Source organism: Mustela lutreola, chromosome 4, assembly GCF_030435805.1.
Source record: "Mustela lutreola isolate mMusLut2 chromosome 4, mMusLut2.pri, whole genome shotgun sequence".
Taxonomy (NCBI): domain Eukaryota; kingdom Metazoa; phylum Chordata; class Mammalia; order Carnivora; family Mustelidae; genus Mustela; species Mustela lutreola.
Genome location: NC_081293.1, coordinates 159368020 through 159381104, shown reverse-complemented (window position 1 = coordinate 159381104; position 13085 = coordinate 159368020). Strand labels below are relative to the sequence as shown.

The window sequence follows — 13085 nt, the reverse complement described above, 5'->3', positions numbered from 1 at the left end:
CCAAATGCCAACTCCCCTGCGAAGACTTTCCTGCTTAGATGGAATGCTGTGTCCACCATGACTAAAGGCATGATGATTTCAACCACAGTGAACTAGCTAACTCCATGCCAGGGGTACAAGCACACACTGGCAACCCAAGAAGCACATATCTCAGTGGAAATGTCTTTAATCAGGCATGTCTAAACAATTCTCCTTTGTTCTTGTAATCATTTCATAGTTACTTAAAAAGGATTATGTGCGTGCATGCATGTGTGTGCGCATGTGTGTGTGTGTTTGTGCGTGTATGCGTGTATACATGTGGCAGGAAGGTACACATTATTAGATGAAGATTTGGCAGAAGAATCCCTCGAAGAAGAGAAAACTGCCTTCATTTAACAAGACATCTCTATTTGACAACTTGGTTGCAGAAAAACAGACTCAGGCTATGGCTGTGATAAGCTGGGAATGAAAAACATCCATCAACAGGATGTTCTGGAATTGAGAAAATCAAACTATGACAGAAAGAAGGGAGAAATCAAAAAAAGGTGTGGACAATAACTAAATAGGAGACGAAAGCCCAAATAAAAGACAAACAGTGGCTCTCTCCTAAAAGCAAAATAGTTAAGACCTTTTATGCATAAAGGGAGTTTAAAGTTCCATTTCATGTTGTTCGCTATCTTTCTCTTTAGTGTAATCACCCTCCTCATTGACCGCAAGCCTTCAATAAAATCTCCTACAAGAGCCTTGATTCAATAGCACCACAGAACGTGAAAAGACTGGAGAGTGAATGTCCCTGGAAGCACAAAATGATGTTAAAGGAGGAGGAGAAGGAGAAGAAGAAAAAGAAGGAGGAGGAGGTGGGAGGAAGGGAAAGGGGAAGAAGAAGAAGAAGCAGAGGTAAAGGAGGAGAGGTTATTATCTGAGGAGGAGAAGAAGGAAGAAAATAAAGAGACAAACAGCAGGAACAGAGACACAAGCCAGTGGTACCCAGGAAATGTGTTAGCCTCCTCAAGGATCCCTGGAGATGTAAGTGGGGTTGCTGGGGGATTCCAGTGGGAGATGTTCTATTGGATTCATATGATGGGGTCAAGCCACGTATATTTGAATATTAGTCTGACCTTGACTAACTCAAAAGCTTGAAGATCACATGTAAGAAGCTGTCATACAGATTATAAACAAGCGCCAAAGGATCTCTTGCCCTAGAGACTCTCCATCACAGGCTATCTCTTTTCACTTAGTGATGTGTGTGCCACTCTCCACATCACTAGGGAGGCTGAGCAGCAGCAGGTTAAAGCACAGGCTTAGGAATCACAGGGACTCATGCTCAGGTACCAACTCCATAACTCCCTAGCTGTGCCACCTTCTAGATTTTACTAGAGGTACAATCTCCTGCAATTATACTAATCATAGCACCAATATTACACATCAGAATGATATATTTAACACCTATACAGCACAGTTTCCTCAGAAAATTTAATTAGAAAAAGCATATAAAGTGTTTTGCATGGTGCCTAGGACATAGTAAATGCTCAAAAAGAAATAGCTAATCTTCCTATTTTGTGGGCGATCTTTCATTGTTCTTCCCAAACATCTTGCTTTTGGTGTTATCCTCTTGCATGTTTTTGCCTCTAAAAGTAATACTGGTCTATATTCCTCCATGTGTTAACTTCATATGCCTTTAAAACACTAATTATTTCTACTGATCCTCACATGTCCAATGAAAAACAGTTTCTTCATTACTGCTCTCTCCGTCAAGAATTATTACCCCAGGTTGTCTGGCAAACCAGGTTTATGGCTACAGGGGAAGACAAGAGAGAAAAAAAACCCTTGTAGATGGGGTGCTTGGGTGGCTCAGTCAGTTAAGCATCTGTCTTCAGCTCTGGTCATGATCTCAGGGTCCTGGGATCGAGCACCGCATTGGGCTCGCTGCTTCTCCCTTTCCCTCTGCCTACTGCTCCTCCTACTTAAAAAAAAAAAAAAAAAAGAAAAGAAAAGAAAGAAAGAGCCCTGTAAAGACCTCAGAAAAGAGATAAACTCCTAAAATCAGAGGAAGCAAGTATTCCTAATAAGTCATGAACTAGGACAACCTGAGACCCCCAACATAACAATGTGAATGAAGACTCTCAGCAGAAACTCCCAAGAAGGAATTACATTGTTCTTTGACCTGAAAACAGTCACTCACCCAAACATTTGGGGCAGCACTGTCCTGGGGGAGTGTGGCTAAGGTGCTGAGGACAGGAGAGAATGGGACATACTTCTCTCACGCACTGTGTCCTGCCTCCCTGAAGAAAAGAGAGAGAGAGAGAAAAAAAAGCACATTTAGAAAAGTAAGTGCATATATATCATATAATTGAGATGTCTGGAACAAACCTAGGGCCTTTCCTGGTATTAGGTCCCTGTGGTGACTGCTCACATCTGTGTAATTTCTCCGAACTCTCCACTTACTCTCCCTGTAGGCCACATGAACTACACCCTCTAAAAGACTGCCCCTGAAAAGTCTATTACAGCATCACCTCTCCCCACCCAATATCACCTTTATTTATCTTTTTCCCTCTTAGGACTAGCCAACCGTCTCAGTTTGCCTGAGGCTGGAGGCTCTCAGTACTAAAATGGGGAAGTCTTGGTCAAACCAGGACAAGTTGGCCTCCCTTTCCAACCCCAAGCAAGCAAAGGAGCCCTCTGGATTCTACAGAGACTTTTCCTCTTCTTTCACACCCCCATCTTTCTGTAAGTTCTGCAGACATCTTCCTCTAAGAATACTTCCCTTCCTGCCACTGCTTAAAGGTGTTGCTAGCATGACTCAACGAGCCTCAGATTTGAGGAAGCAGCCAGGTTGCTGAAAACGGATACGCTGAAAGCCAATATTCAGGAGAACCATTTCACCAAACTCACTCAGCTAACCAAACCTGTTTCTATCAGAAGCAGAAGGCAAATGATGGCTGGTATTAGAATGAATGGCAAAGGCTCAACTGCCTACGGGAGAAGTTACAGAGCATTTGAATTTTTCCCTGCCCCTTGTTCTCTGCCCTTTCTTTCTTTTTTTTTTTTTTCCCACATTCATATTGTTTAATAATCTACTTTCACTTGATAATATGGTCATTGTTTTGTGTCAGTACATTAAGCCTAGGTTATAATTTTTTTCCATTTATTTATTTTCAGCATAACAGTATCAGTATTTTTTCACCACACCCAGTGCTCCATGCAATCCGTGCCCTCTATAATACCCACCACCTGGTACCCCAACCTCCCACCCCCCCGCCACTTCAAACCCCTCAGACTGTTTTTCAGAGTCCAGAGTCTCTCATGATTCACCTCCTCTTCCAATTTACCCCAACCCCCTTCTCTCTAACTCCCCACGTCCTCCATGCTTTTTGTTATGCTCCACAAATAAGTGAAACCATATGATAATTGACTCTCTCTGCTTGACTTATTTCACTCAGCATAATCTCTTCCAGTCCCGTCCATGTTGATACAAAAGTTGGGTATTCGTCCTTTCTGATGGAGGCATAATACTCCATAGTGTATATGGACGACATCTTCCTTATCCATTCGTCCGTTGAAGGGCATCTTGGTTCTTTCCACAGTTTTAGTTTTTTGACCGTGGCCATTGCTGCTATAAACATTGGGGTACAGATGGCCCTTCTTTTCGCTACATCTGTATCTTTGGGGTAAATACCCAGGAGTGCAATGGCAGGGTCACAGGGAAGTTCTATTTTTAATTTCTTGAGGAATCTCCACACTGTTCTCCAAAGAGGCTGCACCAACTTGCATTCCCACCAACAGTGTAAGAGGGTTCCCCTTTCTCCACATCCTCTCCAACACGTGTTGTTTCTTGTCTTGCTAATTTTGGCCATTCTAACTGGTGTAAGGTGATATCTCAATGTAGTTTTAATTTGAATCTCCCTGATGGCTAGTGATGATGAACATTTTTTCATGTGTCTGATAGCCATTTGTATGTCTTTATTGGAGAAGTGTCTGTCCATATCTTCTGCCCATTTTTTGATATGATTGTCTGTTTTGTGTGTGTTGAGTTTGAGGAGTTCATTATAGATCCTGGATATCAACCTTTTGTCTGTACCCCTTCTTCCTCTCTGACACGCTTTCCTTCCTTTTCACCTCAGCATGCCCCCACCTCTTCTGGCAGTCAGCATCTCTCCCCTCTGTACAACTCAAAGATGCAGCATGCCCCCTCCCCCTCCTCGATGCCTCACCAGAGGCGTCTGTTTTTCCAGCCTTAGCAACTTGTAATTGAATCTTCAGAAAGCTGGGGAAGGGGGGAAAAAAAAAAAAAAGCACTTTCCAGTCAATTTACATCCAACACCTTTGTAAGGCTCATGTGAAAACTATCTGGTGCAAAATGAATTGTTACCAAATTTATGAATAATTAATTTTAAGAAAAATCAGTAGATTTGGTCAATAGATCACTAGGCAAATGGAATTCCAATGGATTGGCTTCTCTGGGATTTGAACTAGAAAGCAGACTAGTAGACCCTCAGGTACCTGCTGTCTGAAACCAGTAATTTATATCTCAAGAGGCCTCAGGAAATGAGGAACTCATGCCTCAGAGAAGGGAAAGATTCCCCGCAGCCTTTCCTCACACCTTCTCCAACACTTTCTGCAATAACACCAGACGTTAGCTGTCTGGGTCATATTCACGCCTATCCCCATGCACGGCCGCCATCCATTGTTCCTGCTCTCCCCTCCTCTTCTTGCCAGTTTTGTTATTACTGTTCATTTTTTGGTATGAGTGGATGAAAAGGGTAGGGCACGTTATGTCTTTTTAAATATTTATTATTTTTAAGCCACTTTCACGTTGGATTCGTCCCCAAACCAATAGAGAACATGCAAAAAAATACCACAAAAAGCGCTTCTGTTGTTTTTACATTATTTCCAGATCAGCAAGAATCACTAAAAATCTCCTAAGAATCCCTGGTTGTTCTCTATGCCGTTCCTCGCTCCACTCTGCATAAGCCTAAAGTCAGGCCTTTCACCGGACTTCAGAGGCACATAACCTGAGTCTAGGTCAGGCTCTGAGGTCTACATACACCACAAAAGCTCAGTCTAGAGGGAGGACAGAATGCTTCTTTTAACTTTTAATTTCAAAAAAATTCATCTGCGAGCCACTTCCGAAAATCCGGAAGCCTCAGGCCACCCGAGGCTGCCCGTGTGCTGGCTTCTTTAAGTGCACAGAGAACATAGTCTTTTCATCAATAGTCTCTGTTCTTGTTGGAGCAGCACCTATTTTTCAAGCATATTTTAAAATTAAAATTTTTTTAAAAGATTGCATAATTGCATAGGAGTTAACTTGTCCAATGCTTCAGAAAGCTGCCAAGAGATTATGTGGGCACTGGTCATTTTCCTTACACTAAGGTCAAAGAGCAGATTTTGCATATGTAAAACAATTGCAGTTTGTCTTTCCCAAGAGCCCATTAAAGCAACTTGAACTCCAATCTGGGTTTGCTGGTTTAGTCAAGTTTTATTTTATTTGGGTTGCAGTGTTGTGGCATAGCCCCAGTCGCGAGGCTGCATTCCAATTAATACCTCCAAAGAAGGTGCCAGCCCTTTTCGGCTCACAACCTGCTTCTATGATTTCAACTCAGCAGGGAATCTGGTTAAACTATGAGATGTGGCTGTACCATAAACCAGGGAAGTTAAATTTGCAGAAGCGTACGTTTCTGTTCCTAAAAATGTACTAATTCCTACTGCAACTACACTAATGCGGGCTCTTACAGATTATCCCAATCTCGCTAACAGGCTTCCCTGCCTCAGCGATCCTGCACTAACCCATCCTGGAAAGTTTAATATGTCCAGGATTCCTTTCTCTTTCTAACACCCATCTGTCATTTCAATACTGCATCATATATGCATTTAAGTCCTACATATGCTAAGGAGGCAGCGGTAAATGTAACATACAAAATTCACTTGCCTTCTGGAGCGTGTCCTCATGCTGAAGAGGATGATTTACCACTGCATTTGGGACAAAATTCAGGCTCAATGTCCACTACAGAAGCAATTATGTGCTCAGTAAAATTGGTTTCTTCTTCTGACATAGAGCAACACTACATTTCTCAGACTCCCTCGTGGTTAGGCCTTATGAATAGATTTTGACCAAGAGGCGGTAGATGGAAATAAAAAACATGCTGCTAGGCTTGACCCATAAAAATCTCTCATCTCAGTGCTCCGTGTTCTCCCTTTCTGTCTCTACTAGAGGAATAGAGGGGCGATCATACAAGATGGGAAGGGCCTGCTTTCACTTCCGTGTCACCATGTGGAAGTCTACCCACTAAACACTTGCAATGAACTATTTTATGAGCAAGAAATAAATTTCACTGCGTTAAAATACTCAGATGCATTAGATCTTTAGTACCACAGTTAGTCTACTTTGTCAAGATAAACCATAATCTTCTCTCCCATCTCCTTTCCTCACAATACCAACCTGGAGAGGGGGGTCCAGTGTATCTGCTTTATTATCCCTAGGCACATCTGCGGCCTGCCATGTTTATGTGTACCTCTTTCCCTCTCCCCCCGTCATTGACCGCTATAAACATCCTGCTTTCTTCCAGGTCTATTTTGAGCCTCGTCTCACCTATGAAGGCTTCTAGACCCCTTCCTTTCCCAGTGACCCACTCCATCTTCCTGTAGCTTTTTCTTTCTCTTATGTATGCCTGTATTTTTGACACATACATGGAAGTTTAACCCTGCAGGATAATACTGGATTTACCTCCAAACCAGATTTTAGCGATAGCGGGGACCAGTCCTCTCAGCCTAATATACTTCAGGAGAGTTGACAGACTCGAGGGAACATCTCAGTAAAAATTTCTCTAATGAAAGGAAGAGTCACCACACAGGAAGAGCCCTAGAATCTCCATGAATTTCTCAAACCACTTTGAACTGCAGGATCCTGATGAGACGGTAGGTAGAGTTTCAGGGCTGTCTGCCTCTGCTTACCTTGTATCTCCTTGGGTTTTATACATGTTAGGTACTACCTAAATGTTTCTTGGTGCCGATATATCAAAAAGCAAGTCGTAACATCATCTCATACGCTGGCAGGATTCCTAGGACACCTCCACCCCATGTTTTGTTAAACATTTGAAAATGTCTATATGGGTAAAATACCCAAGGATTAACGACTATATTCTCATGCGGTCAACAAGGAGAGGAATGCTAGGAACTTCCACAGTACTGGTGAGTTACGATTTCCATCATTTTTCCTTAGTTTTGTTCTGTAGAGGTGGTTGTTTTTTCTAACTGCAGATCCAAGTGCTTCTCTGATAGTAGCTGCTTTTAAAAGAAAGACATGAAACTTGTCCCAAGTCTATTGGCTGCCCCCTTACTTTTGTTTTAGCTGATTCAGTCAAGAACACAATCGGTTTGTGTCAAAGTTTACTCCAGAACCACAGTCTTACAGCATAATAAAAATCTATCTTCCTGAATATAGTAATGAGTGCAAGATGATAAAAACCACAGCCATGTGGCTTCTTCCCCCACCACTAAAGACCACTGAGAACTGAGGGCTGGAAACCATACTGTAACATCTGACATAGCACTCATCCCCTGACCAGGATGCAGTCTGGTTCCCCAACAGGAGGCGGGGAGCTGAAGAGTACATTTCTAACCATTTAGAAACAATCAGCTACACTCAGCCACATTCTAGAGGGATTTTTCCCTCCAGTGTTCAATTGTTTGAAGGGAATGGAATCCTCCATTGATTTTAGAAGAAGGTGAGAATAGGGGACAGAAAACTGGGCAGGGCTAGTGTAGGGGAGAAATATATCTTGAGTGAAAAGAGTCTGTATGTGCACCATAATTCTTATATTAACAGCCAGTGGTGCAAAGCTGACTTGAATAGAGTAACCACTCTGAACTGCAAATTGGTCAAAAAAGGTCACAAGAGAAAAAAGATGTTTTCAGCCATGCCTCTCTTCGATCTGCAAATTTATTTTGCTAAAGTTTCAGAGCATGACAGTTACTTCCAGGGGTAAAGGTCTTGGTACTTGGCCTCCCTTGATTTTGGCCAGTGCAAAATAGAAAATCAAAGCAAAGATGGCCAGTGGGTGAGTTGTCTGATGGAGGGAGAAGGAGTAGAGTGGACAACGGGAGAGAGGACACCCCAAATTGTCGTGGGTGATGAGCCTACTTAGAGAGAAAGCTATTTATAGATATGCATACACACATGGACTTGTGTACACCCATGTACACACACACGATATTGACATATATATCTAATACCACGGTAGTATAATAATACACTGGTGTGTCTGTGAGAGTTACCCAGTAGACCAGGGTCTTCCAAATTTGGCATTAATAATGCTTTGATTCAGAGAAGTCTCTGTTTTAGGGGACCATCCTGTACATTGTAAAATATTTAACAGCATTCCTGGCCTCTATCCACTAGATGCCAGTAGCACACTTTGTCCCTTATTATAACAAATGGAAATGTCTCTAGATACTGCCTACTGTCCCTAGAGAACAAAATCACTCCCAGTTAAAGACCACTGTACTAAGCCAGTGTTTTCTCGTGCCACAGCCTAGGAACCTGCATTTTCAATAATTTTCCCAGATGACTCAGATGCTACTTTCCAAGGCATTGCATTTTGCTAAATGCCTCACTGACATGAGCTTCCAGCAACTAGGTTTTGAGGCTTATTGTTCTCATTAGCTCCTCCAGCAGCTGACGCATGTCATGGCTCACCACATGTGCTCAAGACATGTATTCTGAATGATGGAGCACATTTCCCATTTGGGGGAGTTCTCTCTGAGACATGACCCAGACCCTACTTCAGCTTGCTGGTGGCTGGAGGCCACTATACTCCAGCCTGAGAGGGAAGACAGCAGCAGGAACGGAGGCAGGGATGGACTTGTGGTTGAGGTTGATGGAGTGGAATTCACCAAAGGGTCCGGGCTGGAACATCACAATCTGTGAGGGCTCTGGAAACTTTCTACTGTAAGAACATTATGCTACCCATAAGCTTATGTTTTCAAGTGATGAAATACAACACAACTTTGATTCTCCACAAATAGAGTCAAGAACATGACATTAAAGTTTGACCAAAATACCTACTCTGTCTGATAAAAATCTTGAGCCATCATCCCTGAGAAGTGCCCCGCTGGACTGACAAAAACAAAAACCTTTGTCCTTCATATCTCCTCAAAGAACAATGACACGATACTCTGTCTCGAGAATCAAGCCTAAACCAAATTCCTTTTATGTTTCCCATCAATTAATACCTCTAAGCCTGACTGTATTGTTGTTCATAGTATTGCTTTGGTTTCCTATTGCTCCCATAATAAATTACCACACAGACTCAGTGGCTTAGTATACACTTAGTATACACACTTAGTATCTTATAGTTCTGGAAGAGTCAGAAGTCAGTATGGGCTTCAATCAACATGTCAGCAGGGCTGGGTACTCTCTGGAGACTCAAGGGCAGAATCTGTTTCCTTCCCCTGTTCCAGCTCCCAGAGGCTGCCAGCCTTCCTTGGCTCTCAGCCTCCCTACTTCATCATCAAAGGCATTAACATAGCATCTTTATAATCTCTCCCTGACTTCGACCCTCCTGCCTCCATTTATAAGGCCTCTTGTGAGAGGGCCTATCCAGATAATCCAGGATAATCCCACATCAAAATCCTTAATTTAACCACATTTGCAAAGTCCATTTTGCCATTTGAGGCCACAGTCACATTTTGGGAGGAGTAGAACATGGATATCTTGGGGGTCTGGGAATCCATTATTCTACTTTCAACAATGATTGTTAAAGAAATGACATTGAATTGCACCTGTGCAGTCCCAGACGTAATATTTGAGGCCTTAGGTGACCACGAAACACTACAATAACCCACTCTATCAGCCACTCCCTCATTGAGAAAGCTAGTTTCCGCCCCCCTTTTTTTAATCAGAAAGAAAGAGATCGCTAAAAATCTCTATTTAAATTCTAGTCATATGGTTGCTGAACCGAACAAGTCCATACCCACCTTTTGTTTTTCCAACGCTATTCTCTAGTTATTTCATTGTAACTTTCAGAAGGTGATACCCAACCCAGACAATCTGAATTTCACATCTTATGCACTCTTTTGACAGCTTACAGAGCAAGGTCTTAGATGTTCATCAAGTGGGAAAGCTTCTGTCTTGGCCAAGAGACCTCTACAGCAGCAGCACGCTGGCCATGCTGGTGAGTACTGCTCCCCTAAACTCAAGCTCCCACCAAGCCGTTTGACTCTGCTAGTCACCCTCTGGCCTGTGCTGGCGAGCCCTAGGAGGGACTTCAGTGTCCTCTGATAGCCAGACAGACCACTCTACAGAGCTTTACGCTGCCCCTCATCTTCAAAGACACTTACAGAAGAATGTCTGTCCTGGCATCGCCCCTGGGTTTGCATGGCACGGCAGCGAGGCCTAAGCCCACTGGCAGCACATGGGACCAGGTCCCAGTGGCTGCATTATGAGCAGGCCCAGCCCGGCTATGGTGACAGTGCTGGGCTTTGAGCACACAAAGATGCAGAGCCAGAGGTCAGAATTTTGTAAAATAAATATCAGCTTCTTAAATAAACAGGTGATGTAAGTATGTTTACTATTGTCCCACTAATACCATTTTAAAAGGAGGTTTCTGTACTGTGTTTGCCTACGCCTCCAATTTCAGGGTAAAACTCATCTGTATTCCTCTTTGAGTCCTTGCTCACAACGCTGTCTGGTCACTCACCTGAATGACAGGTGGTTGTTTCTGTTTTTGCTTTTCTGTGTTTTTGCTTTGGAAAAGAAAATTTCGAAATTCTTCCTCCTCCCCAAGCCCCGCTTTGGCATGAAGACTGACACACCAAATTGCTGATAAGACCGGGATATAGTTTGAGGCAAATCCAACTGGTTCTGGGTTTTCACAAATATTTCACTGCATTCTTTGTCTATTTTAGAAGCGGGAAGGTAAGACCACCCTATGGGAGCATGCACAGACGAGACCTCCAGACAAATGCCCTAGGAAACGGGGGGTGGGGGGAAAAGCCCCACGAGTCAGAGTAGATTCGCCAGGCCTGGCTTGTTTGGTGTCTCCCAGCAGGTGCTGAGGGATGGCTGGAAACCTAAGAGATCCACCCTGAGGAATGTGATACCCCTTTCCAGGGCTCACTGGGTGGAGAGGTAGGGGCTTACCAATAAGGCCCTGAGAATCTGGCCCAGCCGTGCCGGTAAGCATGGGTGCCCCCCCCCTTCAAACAATCAATAAACAAGCAAAGAAATCCACGAGAGAACTGCCTCCTACTATTTCAGATTCCCGGAGACCTCACAGACCACCCCGGTAGGACGCTTCTCAACTGCCACCCACCACCCCCGCAAAGCAAAAGAATGAAAATGAGCCCTTTTCCTTTTCTTGCCATTTTTTATCAAAGTTCAACCTTTCATCATCATGTAAGTAGTCAAAGCTGTTACAAGCCTACTGCTGACACATCAAACGCTTTATCTAGAGTCTGGCCCACTTCCAGGGAGATGAAAAGAACAATCATTCAGAACTCACACCTCCCATGAGTTATGAGCCATTCCTGAAAGGAAGGAAATAACACCATTGTGGAGGAGAAAGGACGTTTTTCATTTTCCTCAGGTTGTCTCCAGTGCAGCAAAGCTGGAGATGAGCTGAGGAAGAGGCCCCAGGAAGGCCTTTGAAGGAGGCAAGGCTCTACCAATACTGATTCCCAAAGACAGAAACCCAAGCATCACTGATGAACTATTTCTCCAAAACCTTTCAGTTGACTTAAGTTTGGCTACCAAAAACAACTGATGTACGCTGCCTGCTTTGTACATGGTTCCATTTTGTTTTCACGGGGTTTCATTTGTGTTTATCACTTGCCCCAAACTTGGCTGAGAGTTGAAAGAGGGCAGACGCCATGTGAATATTTCCTTTATCCTCCACAAAGGCCTCAGTCCTGCTACCCCTACAGTGAGGCCACAGTACCATCAGAAGAGCTTGTTTTTCACTTAAACACCTACTTGCTGGTTGTCAGCCAAAGCTGAAAGTCAGTCACATATGTTTGTGTTCCTCTGAGGTTCCTGAGGCACAAAATTATCTATGGTCTTCAAATGAACTAGTCCTAAGTAAGATGTATCTGGATCCCCACAATGTATTGACAAAATTAAACTTTACAAGTCTTTGGGATCGTTCCTAAATCTGGTATGTTTGAACACACTACTGAAAAATAAGTTTTTCACTTCATTTTAACTTCTGAATGGCCATTGGCTAGTCACAGCATTTTGGCTTTTGTTTGCCCATTCATCAAACATTTGAACATCTATATGTTAGACACGGTGGTCTTTAAATGAGAAATTTCAAAATCTTCATTCAATATACATTACCTTTACACAGTTCTCTATTTTGTATCAAGTGACAATTTCCTAAAATTTTAACCAAATCTTAAATGTTGTAAGTAAAATATGAAGGAGTCCTATAAACACCTTGACCTCAATCAAGGGACCCTGTCCAGGGAGACTAGAGATTTCTGGCACCATTCTTTCAAACTAGTGGTGCCCCTGGGCATTGGTCTTGTCAACCAATTCAAAGTTTGTGTTCTGAGACAAACAGGCTGCAACCCAATCTTGGCAAGCTCTTGGGATGATCATAATCTAGGCCAAAGATGATCAAAGGAAAAGAAGTGTACAGGCTGTTGGAAACAGCTGTGGAAGGGGTTGGGGGAGGGTCCCAGTTTGAGCCAAAGCTAACATTCAGACATGTCTGGGCAAGTCCAGTGAAAGGCAGAGGTTCACCTGTTTAGCTTCTCCTGAGAAAAAAAATCCATCCTAAGGGAGGAAGAGACACAGCACAACACAACCAGCAGTTCCTGAGACTAATTATGGAAGGAAGGCATTATGGACTTGGTATCTGTCACTCGAGTCACCCCAAGTCATGTCATGGATGCCCATTTTGTTCCTACAGGAGAAAGCCATGGAAAGTAAAGCCTAAAAGAACTATGTTATTGGAACCTCTGTGACATATTCAAGTACAGGCCCCTCTGATACGGGATTCCTATGATTGAGTAAACCACACAAAAGAGAAAGTGATATTGGTCCTTCCCACTTCCCCTCCACACTGCTTTATCACCAGAGGCTTCTGGGACATGAGCAGAAATGTGCT

At 43.2% G+C, this 13085-nt stretch overlaps 1 protein-coding gene across 5 annotated transcripts in view; it reads right to left on the bottom strand.

The window, feature by feature from the left end:
• BMPER (BMP binding endothelial regulator) overlaps positions 1-13085 on the bottom strand; it is a 296813-nt gene that overhangs the window by 114838 nt on the left and 168890 nt on the right. For all 5 annotated transcript variants that reach the window (XM_059171541.1, XM_059171542.1, XM_059171543.1 and 2 more), the window contains one exon: positions 2162-2261. In XM_059171541.1, the coding sequence (XP_059027524.1) occupies positions 2162-2261 (100 nt within the window). The remainder of the gene's footprint in view (positions 1-2161; positions 2262-13085) is intronic.